The sequence below is a fragment of the Macadamia integrifolia genome, unplaced genomic scaffold (genome assembly GCF_013358625.1).
Source record: "Macadamia integrifolia cultivar HAES 741 unplaced genomic scaffold, SCU_Mint_v3 scaffold3362, whole genome shotgun sequence".
NCBI classification, from domain to species: Eukaryota; Viridiplantae; Streptophyta; class Magnoliopsida; order Proteales; family Proteaceae; genus Macadamia; species Macadamia integrifolia.
This window is the reverse complement of record NW_024869429.1, coordinates 3,697-19,506: the sequence shown is the minus strand read 5'-3', so window position 1 is coordinate 19,506 and position 15,810 is coordinate 3,697. Positions and strand designations below refer to the sequence as shown.

General features: G+C 34.8%; 2 protein-coding genes across 2 annotated transcripts; both read right to left on the bottom strand.

Moving 5' to 3' along the window:
- Positions 1-1,656: 1,656 nt before the first annotated feature.
- On the bottom strand, positions 1,657-2,916 carry LOC122068037 (polygalacturonase non-catalytic subunit AroGP2-like). Its single transcript, XM_042631870.1, has 2 exons — positions 2,836-2,916; positions 1,657-2,732 (listed from the first exon to the last, which is right to left on the bottom strand). The coding sequence occupies exons 1-2, from the start codon at positions 2,914-2,916 to the stop codon at positions 1,758-1,760; spliced, it is 1,056 nt and encodes a 351-aa protein (XP_042487804.1). The 3' UTR covers positions 1,657-1,757.
- A 3,821-nt stretch (positions 2,917-6,737) lies between these two features.
- LOC122068038 (ABC transporter C family member 3-like) lies at positions 6,738-15,300 on the bottom strand. Its single transcript, XM_042631871.1, has 10 exons — positions 13,432-15,300; positions 13,056-13,142; positions 12,322-12,972; positions 12,053-12,217; positions 8,851-9,145; positions 8,531-8,739; positions 8,070-8,375; positions 7,430-7,493; positions 6,935-7,174; positions 6,738-6,851 (listed from the first exon to the last, which is right to left on the bottom strand). Exons 1-10 carry the CDS (start codon positions 15,298-15,300, stop codon positions 6,751-6,753), a joined length of 3,987 nt encoding a protein of 1,328 aa, XP_042487805.1. The 3' UTR covers positions 6,738-6,750.
- Positions 15,301-15,810: the final 510 nt, after the last annotated feature.

Here is a 15,810-nt window from a genome sequence, read left to right as displayed (position 1 = left end):
ATTTATTAAAAAAAAAAAAAAAGGGTCATGTAGATTTCTGGATCATTGTTCTTATGATAATCTTTTTGAATTTTCTTATCTGGGTTTTGTGATCTATTGAGCTTTCTTCTTGGCTGTTCTTATTGCTACCTGGGTTTTATCTAAGGTTATGGTGAACATGGATTTATAAATTGTTAAGGTGTTATGAATTAGGTTTTTTTTTCTCCTGGATTTTTTTCTTGCAGATCATCAAAATGGCTGGATCATAGGAGAACAATTCGCGTTTGGCTAGATCGGCACATTTCCAAGGTTTGAAAGAGCTCAGTTCCACATATATGGTTGTTCATCTTTTTAATGGTTTTTTGTACGCTCTCTATCTATTACAACTATAGATGTTCAACCATGGCGTTTTTGAATAATATTAAATTCCAAAGTTGCGTTACAGATGTAGGAGATTTACATACTTTCTCTTTCTCTCGATCTATTTCAGTGGTTACAATCTTTCATTCTCTCTCTCTCTCTCTCTCTCTCTTAATGTAAAACGAAACATGTAGCTTTGATTTATTATAAATAAGTTTGGCCGCATGTGCATTTGCACGTATGTTTTTACTTGTATATATATATATATATATATATCATTTTGCTCATTCCCAGACATCTACAACATTACTTTATTTTTTCCCTCTCGCATATTCTAGCATTTGACATAGTATTGAGTCAATAGTATCATGCATTGTATTTCCCCTTTCTTTTGGTACTAATGAACCGACTGGTTGAGCCAAACTTTGTTCACCAATGATGTCAGTTGTTTACCGAGTGCCGTATCAATCTAGACCAAGGTTTAAAGTATCAGTATTGGCTATCATACTGGTCAGCTAAATTTAAGATATGTATTGAAAATACGCTAAGATATGCTAAAGATCAAGGATTAAAGTATAGGTATCGATCACCGTATCGATCGACTAAATTTAAGATACATATCGCAAGGGTATCATATCGTATTGGTAATACTTTAAACCATGATCTGGACATCTTCCAAAGAGAGTATTGTATATAATACACCCTTCTGTGAGGACATTGGGGTGCTGCGATGCATGGATGAATGCCATGCATCTTCTATATCAACCATCTCTCTAAGGGAGACAAAGAAAAGGGAAATGGTAATGTGGGAGTCACCAACTAGAATAGGGTCTAGGACCTACATGAAACAATCTATGACTCTATGATTCTTCCAATGGAGATGGGGTAGAACTGTTGGTCTGAATTCGGGTCAAGTGACTGTTCGGGGAAGGTACTAGACACCCCAATTCATCCCAGAAAATGCCGGTCTTCCTATTACTTGGCTAATAATATATGAACTACTATACATATGCTAAGATTATAGAATAAAATACAAGGAAATCTTAGAAGGCTTACCTACGAGGCTTGGCTACAAAACAATGGTTAATATACATGAAAGTAAAACAAGCTATACAATGAAGATGTGGGGATGAGGATCGTGGCTATACAAGAAATCATTCTACTACATGCTTTATCATTGCTCGCAATCACCATACATGAAGTGAAAGGAAATAATAGGATATTTGAAGAATGTAAAAGATTATCTCAAAGAAGAGCTTTTTTATGGGATTTTACTTGATGAATTGGAGAACAAAATTATATTGAAAATTCAAGATATAATAAGCAAGGAAAAATAGATCATTATTTATCCTTCAAATAGCAGTAACATTTAATTGAAAACAAGGGAACTGAAGATAATCAAATCTTTATAATGCTGCTCAACCTAGAGCTTTTGTCCAGACCACTCCATTCTCATTTATCCAATGACAGACTTCAATTATGCCTGGGCCAAAACCCAACAGCTTAAAAGCAAGATGGTTTTGACTCCAAGTTGATGTGTCATAGTGGCATGTCATGATCGCATGATTCACCTTTTTTTTGGAACGTATATCAACTGCATATACTTTTACATTACGTAGAATGTGGCAATAATAGACTTGAAATGGGAATGGCTCACTATGGCATAGGGCTGGTGGTTCAGAGAGGTTTCCATATATTAGTTTCATAGTTCCAATTGTGACATTCTTACAAGATCCTTCAATGCTCTCAGTACTCCATGCGCGTACATGGTTCCCTAATTTCTCAACAACAAAATCAATGAGATCCTCGGCAGAAGTAGCACAGATGCACTGCTCTCCTCTATTAGGACTCTTTTCACATTTCTTGAGAGTGTCTTGAATATACTCATCCATGTTTGATTCTTCCACCACATCAAAAATCTTTTTCAATTCCTCAATCCATGCAAAGGAAAATGGGATTTTTAATGCCAAAGGTCGCGGTAAAAATGATTTATATGACATTGGATCCCTTAGATCAGGTATAGACATGAAACCTCCTTCTTGCACCATTGACTCCCGGAAAAAGGGCAATCCCCCTTGGCTGGCAACCGACAAGGGTGTTTCATTTGGAAGGCCTTCATATTTCAGTTTGAGATCATTCCAATGGGATATTGGTGGCAAGCTTGTGTCGTTTATTGTCTTCTTCACCAGTGCATTTGTAGAACAAGCAATATTAGCTTGCTTACAAAATGAGCGCAGGTGGGAAGCAATCTCATTTTTCTCCATAAGCTTCATAAACATTGTCATTTGATAGAGGCTCAATGGAGAAGCCTTTGCAGCAAGCCAATGTGGAGGGTGTGGAAGGCCAATATGCTCTTCCCAGTATTGTGAAAAGGCATTTTCAGCTCTAGAACCCTGTGATTTCATAGCAAGATAAAATAAAATAAGTAAGAAAAATCCTAACAAGTGATAGCCACATTGAAATTATTGAATAATGGAAAAGCATCTTTTTTCTTACACTAAAGTTTGCAACAATCAGAAGTCCAAGCAACAAAATGAGATGGGTCATGGTGGAACTGAAACAATGAATAGAATACATTGGGTCTGTGCCTTTGGGAGATGTTTGTATTTATATTGAGGGGAAATTTTATAGTAATAACAAATAAAAAAAGAGGGAAAGCTTTTGTGAGCCCCTTAAATGGCTAAACATATTCTGTAGTTTCCTAATTTTCCCTATGAAAAAATAAAAAGCAAAAATTTCTCTTTTCATGATTACGTTTTAAAAAAGTACTTCCAAGTACCTTGAGCCCTCAAAATTTCAAGGGAAAGTGTTTTCAATGGGAGAGTGCAGTTCCTATGCGTGCATGAACGCCTATTGGGAGTGCAAGAAGACGCATCAATAGAGGCATTATTTTCCATTTAACAGGAGGTGACTAATCATTTCACTCCCTATGTCCGGTTGCATGGGCCACACTCCCCCCACAAAAATATTTTTTCCAATTTTTAAATACAAAAACCAGCCCCTCTATTCTGTTTCATTCTCAGAAAATCAATTTCCTTCTCCAAACACACACACACACACACACACACACACACACACACACACACAAAAAATTCCCAATTATCTTACTTGAAAAAGGACTCGATTTGAGCATGAGGGGCTGCACCCAAACAAAAAGTCTAGAGACAAGCGAAATGACCACCTCATCCCTATAAAAGGTGAAAATACCTACCTATTGATGCTTCTAGTACTCTATTGACCCGGCATTGATATGGGAAGCACGCTCCATTACAGAAAACTCTTCCATTTTTCTTATTTTCTCTTCTTATTTAGCTACATCGTGTGTAAAGCTGACCTATCCTAGTTAAAGACAAGCTTCAAGAACTTATTGTGGAGAGAACAACCCCCAACCCCTAATATTGTCTACCTCTACCATGACGATAGCCCCTATAATCAAACAAAAGCTACCACTATATACACCGTTAAAGAATTATTAATATGTATTTCCATTCAAATATTTGGACAGAATACTCAACCATATTTTTTTTTTGCTAAAGAAATTATTTCATTAAAAAAGAGGAATTCAAAGCAATGCAAAATAAAAGAAAATACACCAAAAGCATTTTCTAGTCTCCCACCTTCGGCATTGCCATCAGCAGGAGAAAGAAAAGCACATTAAAACCGATAGTGAAGTCTACCCTCAGCATCCCTGGCCAGGGAATCTAAAATATGAGTGGGTAAGCCCACATCTTCATCTGAGCTCCCTGTCTTAGCCGGAAAACTCAACCATATAGTAACCGAGAACTTCAAGTTTTAACATGAGTTAGTGAGAAGAAATTGGGTTCCCTTTGTTGATTGTTCAACCCTATCTACAAATCGTCCACCAAGCATGGCCTAAAAATTGGATCAGATCGATATTGATCTTGAGTGATTTAATCTCAATACACAGGTATAGCCGAAAGATAATGACGTTATAAAAAAAAAATGATTTTTATTAAAAATAGTGGTAATATTGTCTGATTCAGGCTGATCCCGACCGATCGTTACACCGTTTCCAAGTTTTAGAACCTTAGTACATCACCTAAAAAGCACCAGACCGATTGAGTGTCAAGGAAGTGTCAAGGGGGGAAGTTTTAGAACCTTACCCTCACCCTCAGCGTTTTTGTTTTTTTGAGGGGAAGTAATTTGATGAGGCTATGGGTAGGATGAAGGGACTTTCCAAACAATTTTCAAAATGCTAATAAAATACAAGAAAATGTCAAATTAGTCTGAAGCTGTTTTCTAGGTTGGTAAAGGATCCTAAATAGCTGAACTAGTTGTTCCACATGGAAATGTGTTGTGGAAATTTTAATGTTTGCATAATGGAGTACAGTTTGGATCGTCCAGTTGTCATCAAACTGAACCGTACACCCCTCTTTATTGGCATTTTTCTTCTATTTTAACCATACATATGTTTTCTTCAAAAAAATTAAAAAAAAAAAAAATCCATTTGTAGTTGACAGTTCAACAAGCCCCAAACTTTGGCGTTTATGTAAGTGACATTGACCCATGAATTGCCAGATCCTTTAGCGATGGATGAAACTCTTGCTCTAATAGGGTAACTGATCAGTTAGAACTCAAAAATTTGTGGATTTCATCTCCACATAATCATCTATTTATTTTCATGGTTTTCGTGCTTTTCCCACATGGAGATATAATTTCCAAAAATTGGTTAACAACTCAAATTTGACAACATAGGGCAACCATTGAATATGCAATGGCTGAAATCTTATTATGGTATCAATCGATCTTAATAGAGTAGCCCTCAAAGTGGTATATATTAGAAGGATTTGACTAAGTGGATCATAAAAATTTATTTCATTAAGGGCAGTTGGGAATAAGCACATTGAACTTGCACTTGTTTTTGTATGACGTTTTTAGTCATGCGAGACTTAAATTTTGTGATAAGTAGGCCTCTCTATACAGGTAGGGCAAGTTGAGTAATGTACTTACCCTATACAGGTGGGGTAAGTTGAGTAATGTACTTACCCTTCCCCAAGGCATCTCAACTCTATATCTATACCCATAACATAATTCACATTTTACTTAACTGCTGAAGCCCCTCTGCACCCAAGAAAGGGCATTGATAGTCTAAAACAGTTTCTAAGGAAGATATAGATAACAATCTAATTATTAAATAATTTATTTTATATAAGCACCAAATTATTAAATTCACTGCTACAAATACGCCCACTAAAACAATAATATATGACATATATAATTCAAAATGCTATGGTAATTGCAAGCAAAAAGCAAAAATCAAGAAAAGGCAACACGAAAAGCACATTCAGCGAAAGGGATCCAACCTTCCCCTTTAATTCCTGACATTCCTAACTTACCAAAAATTAGGATGTAAGAAATTTTCTTGAAACAATAACATTAACCAAAAAATTGATGTCTTCATGGAGTTTTATCTAATTAAAAGATATATTTCTTTTTTGAAAAATCTAGACCGTATGTTTTTTAGGTCAGAATAACTTCCCATGTGGTTGGCTCTAGTAAAAATTCAAACTACCACGGTAGGAATCAATTTTGAGACTTTCCAGTTCAAATGCATGACTATAGAAAGAATTGGTAAGAACAATTTAGGCATATAAAAGATTATACAGTTATTATTCAAGGAAATTTTGGCAATAGATAAATTAAGATACTATCTAATTTAAGAAACTGGCCAAATTTTCAGTTTAGGAGTTTTATGGCAGAATTATTTTGACTGGTAGGCTTTAGAGGGTATCTCTAGACTTTTGCCACAAAAATGAGTGGTGACAATTTCTCTTGCATGGATTTTTAGAAAATGGTCCAAAGTTAGTCACGTGTCAAATTTTGGATTCAGATTCAAGCATATAATGTCTCATCTTACTTTTCCACTTGGTTAACTCCAAGGGGTTAGCCAAGTTGGCAAGAGACCTTCACTTCAAGAAGCATGTGGTTCTGAGTCGAACTCCTCTTACTTCCTTGGGGCCATTCACACGGGATGTTTAGTGCTCTTCACTGATTTCGATAAAAGTAAATGGTTCTTATTCAACCCCAATACAATCTGGTCCATGCAATTGTGCGGTCGGTATAGGCCTGCGGGATTAGTCAAGCCAAAAGCCTAGATACCGATCGTTACGAAAATAAAAAAATTTCACTTCAGCCACTTCAATTTTGACTAAAAAATGACATGTGAATTGGGGACCTTGGATTCTAATTGCCCACAAAATTTCAGCTTTGTCCAATGTGCCACGTGATAGATATTTGTAATGGGTTAAAGATACTGTTAGATTACTAAAACTTCTCCTAACTTCTATAGACATACAAGAAGAAAAACATTTCTCTCTCCCTCCCCCCCCCCCCCCGGGTCATATTCTTATGTACCTTCGATACTTCTACTAAATGCCAGCATTTCAAAAACTAAGAACTACATCTTTGAGTATACTCCTTAACAAGCTTTGCAAATGATGAGGACTCGATCTCTAACAACTTGGCTGGAGAATCATATTCCACTAAAGTACCTGCTTGAGATTAAAAAAAAATAATGTGATTAGAAAAGCACCTAAAAGTGGATGAAAAGATGTACTTACTACTAACTACTAACCATTATCAAGAAGAAGGACTAGATTGATATCAAGAATTGATGTTATTCTATGGGCGATTGTGATTACAGTAGACCCTGAGAAGTGATTTCTCAGTGTTTGCTGAATTAAATAGTCAGTCATAGTATCCACTGATGCAGTAGCTTCATCAAGTATCAATACTTTGCTCCTCTTGAGTAGTGCCCGTCCTAGACAAACTAGCTGCCTTTGACCCATGCTCCAATTTTCTCCATTCTCAGTCACTATGATAACCAACATATGAAAATGAGTTAGTTATTCAAGATCATATTTCCATTTACTTTTCTTCACCTACTTTTGTCAAAAATGGGTTGGGAGGTTAGGTTATGCACTAGAATAAAAAAAAAATTAAAAAATTTAAAAATTAAAGAAAAATAAAACTGTCATACAATAAGAAGTTTATAAGTATTATGCACTTGTTAATGGATAAATTGATATTGAGAAACTTTGGTATAGAGTGAATATGCGAAGTAACCAACCTGCAGAATCAAGCATCCCTTCTTTCTTTCTAACTTCATCACCAAGCTGGATTTTATCTAAAGCCTAAGAAAACAAAAAGTTCATGTCAACTTACCACCTTTCTTTATTATTCAAGGTAACTTAGAATCAATAATCAAAGATGAGCTAAGAAAAATATTAAATAAACAAGCAAAGAGTGCCAAATAAAAAAACAGTCGACTTCTCATGTCCCAATTAAGAGAATCTCTTAGATCAAACTTAGCCCGAAGATGGTCCAACGCATCCAGTGAAATGGCTTCAATATACTAATGAAAGGATTTCAAAAAAATTGAACAAAAAAAATAAAAAAATGACCATAAGAGCGCCAGCCAATTATGATGCATATGTTTGTTTTGTCCGCGAATTATCAGTAAGAAAAAGACATGTCCATCTTATATTTAAAAAAGGACATACTCAGTGCACGAGCACTGGAGGTCTGGGGCAGGTCATAATGTATGCAGGTTTACATCCTCTTTGCAGAGAGGTTGTTTCCTGAATCGAACACACAACCACTAAATTATAATGAAGCAACCTCACTGTTGTGCTAATGTCCACCTCATGTCAATCCTATCCTTTTCACTAATTAAATATTTCTTCAAAAAAAAAAAAAAAAAACCCTACCTCCCAAATTTGTTCATCTGTATACTCTTCAGCTAGGTCAAGATTGCTTCTTACAGTCCCCTCAAACATTGTTGGATCTTGTGGAATGATGCTCAATCTTGAACGCAAATCATGAAGGCCAACCGTAGAAATATCGATACCATCTATCAAAATCTGACCAGATGTAGGTTCAAGTATCCGGAAGAGAGCCTGTACAAGAGTCGATTTACCACTCCCCGTTCGCCCAACAATCCCAATATTCATCCCTCCGGGGAAAGTGCACGTGAGACCTCGCAAGACAAGAGGAAGGTGTGAGGCATATCGAACCTGCATACATATTAAATATTTAAATCATATCACTTAGTAGAATTCCACAAGAGTAGGAAGAACTACCGATCAACATTAGTTTTTAAATGGTCAGTTCCATAATACAAGAAAATAATTAAGGAGATAAAGGCTCAAAGAATCTGATTAAGTATTACCTGCAAATCAAGAATTTCAACTTTGCCAAGTGATGGCCATTCACAACCTGGCCCAATTTCTTCCCCCAATAGAGGGGGTTCACTAGGGATGCAAGCATACTGCAAAATTCTCTCAACAGATATGATTTTAGTCTCAAGTTGGTTAAGATCCCATACCACCCCATGCATACTGAAACCAAGCCCATATGTGACTGCTAAACCCACGACACCTTCAAAAGAGAAAAGAAAACAAAATAAATTTAAAATCGATTTTCATGTGAGAAATCAATCATAATTTTTGTAAAGGATAATTTTATAAGATCTCAAGTTCAAATTTTTACCAGGATTGATTATTCCCTTTGGTATTGAGATCAAGAAAACCAAAGTGATAGCATATGTGATTGATGCTAACATATCCATGCGAAAGCACAACCACTCCATTGCACCAGAAAAATGAAATTTGGGCCGAGCATACCTATCTACTAGCTTGAAATTTGTGTTCATAAACCTCTCTTCTTGATTGAAGCATCTAATTGTAGTTGAACCTAAACTAGATTCACCAAAATGTTGTATAATTGGAGCCTGACACACTCCAAATAGTCGTGACAATTCTCGTGCTGCAGGTATGTAGTATTGCTAAAAAAAAATAATAAATAAAATAAATCAGATACAATGTAAAATAAAATGTGTATTGAATGTATATGTAATGAGAAAATGAGATAGGGAAAAGAGATTTCTTAACGTGAGCTGCTTAAATTTAGATGGGTTGATACTAACACTATCATTATGGATGAACTATAGAAATATATTTCATTATATTTATTTATTTCAATTATTCTCATTTGAATGACTACTATTTTCTATTTTTACTAGATCTTGATTGAATTATAAATATTATTTGTGCATTTACTAAATCTCAAAGTCAAGTCCATGGATAAAAATGTTTACTAAATATGAACATAAGAATATACAAATCTTTGTGCTATTTTCATTTTATTTTGTTCTGACAAGTTTTTAATCATATTATCATATTTTAAATTTAATTAACAGTTGTATGTGTTCATATCCAATTTTTTATTTTTTTGCTATATATTAATTTCCTAATGATGGACTAGATAGTATAGCTTATTTACTAGCCAAAAACACATCAATGTGTAGTTTAGTGCAAAAATGTGGCATAGTGCAACAATCTAGGTAATTCAATTAGGCTAAAAGCAATGCTTTTGCATGCTTAGGATAAAACAGAGCCATGCACTTCACTTAGGAAAGAAAGATGGATGTGAGGGAAATCTGGAAGAAAAGATGGGAAGTGAAAAAGAAAGTTGGAAGAGGAAGAAGATATTACATATTAATGAGGCATCAATTCTAGATGGTCTAACTAGATAGGCTTCTCTTGATTGCACAAATAATACTCACATGGTATTCTATTTGGGCTTGAATATTTTGTTGATGTGGGTTGTCGAAATCATCAAGCTATCCATCTATCAAATTTGAGCTCTTGCTGATTGAGAATTAAACTTAAGCAATCTTAGGTAACTTCAGTTCAACTATTTTCAATATAGGGATAGAAATTCAAACATGATGGGCCATACTATAGAGTTTGGGTCTGGAACTTACAATATGGCTAATCCAAAAATAGAAAAAGTATCCATGGTTGTTTTGCCTAAGGAAATATCTACAGAACTGAAAATTGCGGGAACACTAAGACAAGGCTCTTAGGTAGTGCTCGCAATGGATTTTTCATTAATCCTCAATATTTAGTTATTGAGATTATTTATTAATTTAGAAATTTTCACCAATGTTTCAATTTAATCTATCTACTACCTCTGAAAAAAATAACTATTAATTATTTTACAAATATTAACTAATTTATTATTTAGCTAATGCAACAAATAAAAAATCATGTAGATGTTGCTTGGACTGTAGAATAGATAAGGAGTCCTATTCTACATAAGGAGTCCTTGGTTGGGGTACCTAATAGAAGGGTCAAACAGTAAATCTCATCATTGGATTCTAAGGGATGGTCTAAATAGAGTACACGTAAATTTTAGATCCAAATCCCTTCATTTACCCCTACATAATATCACACCATCCCATCTATATCTATGCACCACCTTTTTAGTCCCAAGCACCCATGTCAAATTCATAGATTTTCAATGACCCATTTTAGCACATTGTCGAGTTCATTTGGTTGAAAATGAAGCCTGATCAGACTTTGGAGTCTACCAGTCCAAAAATATTCAACCCATCCAAGTCTGCCATATGGTAGAAATAGGGAAACAACTGGCTTGGAATATGGCCCACAAGATTAAAATCTTCTACTTTATTAGTCGTTTGTTAGCTACCGGCAGAGCTACCAATAGAGTAATAGGCTAGATTATATTCTTAACTACAAAATCCATCATTGTTGATCTTATGGCATCATCTGGATGTTTGATGGTCAAAAGTAAATATTGATGGTTTCCCTATAAGGAACCTAGGACATTCAGGAGAAGGTGGTATCTTCAGGAATTCATCAAGAGATCCCCAAGGATCTTTATCTCATTACCGAATTCTATGCTTTCTTCCTAGGTATCAGGTTGGCTAAAGAAAATCAGATTTGATACATTTGGATTGAATCGAACTCATCTGCCATAGATCTTGTGATCTATTTCAATCAATCCATAGATTTCCCTCCAACGTTGGAACAATCTGAATTTTTATTTATTTATTTATTATTATTATTATTATTTTTTAATATCTTGGAAGATAACACACTCTTATAGAGAAGCTAACTCTACAACTAATCTTGTGGCTAAAAAAGGTGCGACTTCCCATGTTTCTCATATCTGGTGGAGCTGTCTTTCTTTTGCCTCCTAAGGTTACCAGCTAGGATGGTCAGTTTAGACTTCAATATAGATTTATGGTCTAGTATTTTCAAGTTCAATCTTGTTCGAACTGAGGATTCTGTCGATGGTTCATGCCATAGGTGGAATATAGCTCTGTGGTTTTGTTTCTATTGATGGATATTCTATTGATGGATATTCCCTTTAGTTTTTTTTTTTTTTTTCCATCCAGGTATGATTGGACATTAATCTTGTACAGCTCTTTAATTTTAAATTGTACTTTGCTGATCATGACAAAGAAATTATTTATACATATCTAAAATATTTTATGCAGGTCAAGAGTGCAGCCAAGTCACTTTTGGCGCAGTATTCACTTTGGAAACATTGACCGTGTTTGGTCATTTCTTATCAAATAATATTTGTAAGCGAAAGACTAAATATCTGCATTCGTTCACCCAAAAATGTGTTGAGAAAATGAGTTTATTGCACAAATTCTTTACAAATTCAAGAAGAATATTAATGTTTAAATCTCCACATTCTTACCAAAGCATGTGTGCATTACTAGTGAACCAAAATTTGTGTGAATAAAACTAATTCATAATACACCGATCAACCAAAGCTTGAACCAATTTATATTATGACATACTAGCCATGGAGAAAATATGGTTGAACTTAACTTAATAGTTTAACCATAAAAGTTTGAGTACTGTAAAATTACCTGATACCATATGCATATCACACTCATCGGAATAAAAACTATTAACATTTGCCATGCAACCTGTGACATGACTGCAATAGTTCCCAATAGTCCTATGATCGAGATGATAAGTTCTTCAATTTGATGCGGAATAAAGGTATCAACTGTACTTTGATCTATGGATACCTGTATACAAAAGTAGAGTTTATTTTAAATCTGAAACTATATTAATTAATTGATGTTCAAAAAGATCATTTGGATCTCAAAAGTAAATAAGCATATTTACTCACCCGATTTAGAATCCTTCCACTTGGAGTAGAATCGAAAAATGACAAGGGAGCACGGAAAATGCATAAGTGCATTTTTTTGAAGAGAAAATTGGATGTCTTATATCCAACAATTACAATGAACAAGGACCTTATAAGTACAAATAAAGAACTTCCAAGGGTCAAAGCAATATAAACAAAGATGATGGTGGATTCTTTAACATAAGGTCTTGAATTCTCTGAAATAGGAGTAACCAATACCATCCAGTAACTACTAACTATTTGGAGAAGTTTAACATGAATTTGTGCTAGCAATATCAATGGTAAAAAGGCCCCTCTATATGCTGCAGTAGCATACTGCCAGTAAACTGAAAAACAGACTCCATCCTTTTCTCTTTTTTCTTCTTGGACAAGCTGCTCCTCAGGCCCAACTATTTTTTCTATTTTATAAGTTTTGGGTTCTTTTCCCTCATCATCTTGAATAGACTTCTTGCTACATAGCATATTATCATCTTCCTCACCACTAATTAAATCATCCAAAGCAACCCTACCCTTAATAGAATTAAGGTTTGTCAAAGCATTCTTATGTGCTTCTACTAATTCCATAAAATCGGTTCCTGCACTAAGTATTTCTTTGTACTTTCCTGCTTGAGTAACCCTTCCATCTTTCATAAACTATTAAACAAGAAAGGTAAATAATCACTGTCAAACAATATTAAGAGACTTGAAATCTTAAAAGAAATATAGCATACTCTTACCAGGATAAGATCAGCAGAAGGCAAAAACTCTACTTGGTGGGTAACATAAATAACTGTTTTTGAACCCAAAATTTTCAACAAACACTCCTGCCACAAAATTTTAGATGTTCATTTTCAGGCATTCAAAAATAATTTCCATTTATTTAAAAGAGCTAAATAATTATACTTATTAACATCATAATGATAAGTAAAATCAAACCATATGTTTTATGGCAGGATATGCATCTATCAAACTCATATGTTTCTATGTCTTGTTTATTTTAATAATCAAAATGTTTTTCTAATGGACAAAATTACTATGTAAGCATTGAGATGTATAGCTTCAAGTCAATTTCACTAATAAAATATTTGAAAATAGGGATCAAAGAGAAGCTACCTTAAATAGATGAGCTCCTGTGTGCGCATCCACAGCACTAAAAGGATCATCAAGCAAATAAATATCAGCATCATGGTACAAAGCACGTGCAATCTGAATTCTTTGCTTCTGGCCACCACTTAAGTTGATCCCTCTCTCTCCTATGATAGTCTGATCTCCAAAGGAACATAATTCTAAGTCCTTCTTTAATGAACATGCTTCAAGGATCATCTCATACCTTTCTTTATCCATCTGTTTACCAAACAATATATTGTCTACTATCTTTCCACTTTGTATCCAAGGTGATTGTGCAACATAGGCCTTTGTTCCATTCAATCTAATAACTCCAGATACCTTTGGTATTTCCTCCAATATACAAGAAAGTAGACTTGATTTTCCTGACCCAATAGAACCACAAATAGCTACACTCATACCAGGGTATACTCGAAAATTTATATCTTTTAATGTGAGATTAGGGGAATGAAGGTCCCAAGAGAAATTTCCATTGATTATCTCAATTGCAACATCAGTAGTATCTCTTGGAAGCTTATGTATTCTATTCGGATGAAGATCATCTAAACAGAGGTATGATGCAATCCGATCGACGGAAACTTTAGTTTGAACTACCATGGAGACCGTGTCCGGGAGATTGTAAATGGGCCATTGCAATATTTCAAATGTCGCAAGTGCAGTTAGAATGTTCCCTGACTCTAGCGGAATTCCCATAAGTATACAGAATCCAAAAGTAACCATAGATACAAACATAGGAGCAGAAGAGTAGACAAAGGCAATGATACCTAATGTATAAAGTAACTTTTTCAACCATCTTGTTTCAAAATTCCTAAGATCAATTATCTTAGCCAACCACTTCATATCCCAACCTTGAAGCTTGAGAATCCTCATATTCCTTAGAGCCTCTGATGTCACCTTCATCCTTCGATCTTTTGAATCCATCAATTCACCCTGAAATTTCTCCTGTAGTTTTCCTAGTGGAATATTTGCTAACATGAAAATAAATGTGGCAGTAAATGCTGCAAGTGAAGCTATCCCAAGGCTCCTATACAAGATCAACAATGCTAGAATTATCTGAATAGGTACCCTCCATATATCGTGCAAATACCAACTAAAATATCCAATCCTTTCAACATCAATACTCATCAAATTAATGTTCTCTCCACTAGTGTGGCCCTGCTTTGATTGGCTTGAAAGCTTCAGACACTTCTTATAGATTGTTGAGAACAAAGCAGCACGAATCCTAATTGCCATATTTCGCAGTTGAAAGAACAAATGTCTCTCTGAGAGGCACCTTATGAGCTTTGAAATAAAAAAAATAAACACTAGTGCATACCCTTTATAATTTAGTTGGTGAGGGCTGTTAAGGTATTGAACAAATGTTTTAACAAGGTATGGCCCAGTATAAGAAGCCAATGTGTTTACAACGAATAGTAAACCTGTCCAAAGAATTTCTTTCCAAGTTAAGAGAATCAATGCCTTCACCAACTTGAATGTGCTTACTTTACAACAACTATCAATGCCATTACCATCAGATACAAGTTTATTTCTAAACTGAGTAAAAACCACATTAGCAGTATGACAATTGGTAAGCTGAGGAACATCTTCAAGGTCTAGAGTTCTTTTATACCCGAGTGCAAGCAAAGGCCCAATCCAGGAGAAAGTCAAAATACTAAGAAGATTAGCATTTGCATAAGGAGTTACGCTCTCTCCTCCGACATTTGATTGTTGTCCATTATCACCATTGTTTTGGTGAGAATTGCTTTCCAAAATAGGCTCCAAAAGATCAGAATACTCATTTTCTCCTCCCTTTCCAAAGATTCCAACATAAAAAAATAAAAAACCAGCAATAACAGATACAACATCAGATACCCACATCACGAGCGGTAAGGACAAATGTTTCCAATACAAACCAAGATGTATAACAAGATAGGAACATGACATTAGGAAAAAGAAAGTGCACCAAATCCTTAAAAGATTAGGGAACTTGTGCTCACTGGAATGGGAAAAATGGGTGTGCACATAAAAAGAGATCATAATCCAAGTGAGTATTCTGAATGCAAAATCTATTTGGATAGAAATATTTAGATCAGACCAACCATGTCTATACCTAGAGAGGTAGTTTAACACAAATAGGAAAATATCACAGAAAGAGAGACTCATACAAGATATAAGGGCTAATGTGTAGTACAAGTGTGTATTCTTCAACATTGGTTTTGAATTTTCAAGAGAAGGCATCGTGCGTCTCTTCCATACCCAAAAAAGGGATAAAAAGAGTAACAAAATTAGGTGTGAAGAAGCAGAAAACATATGTAGGAAAATGGTAATGGAAGATTGGAAAAAGAATGTCCACATATTCTTTTCATTCTTTGATTCTTCAAAAGCATC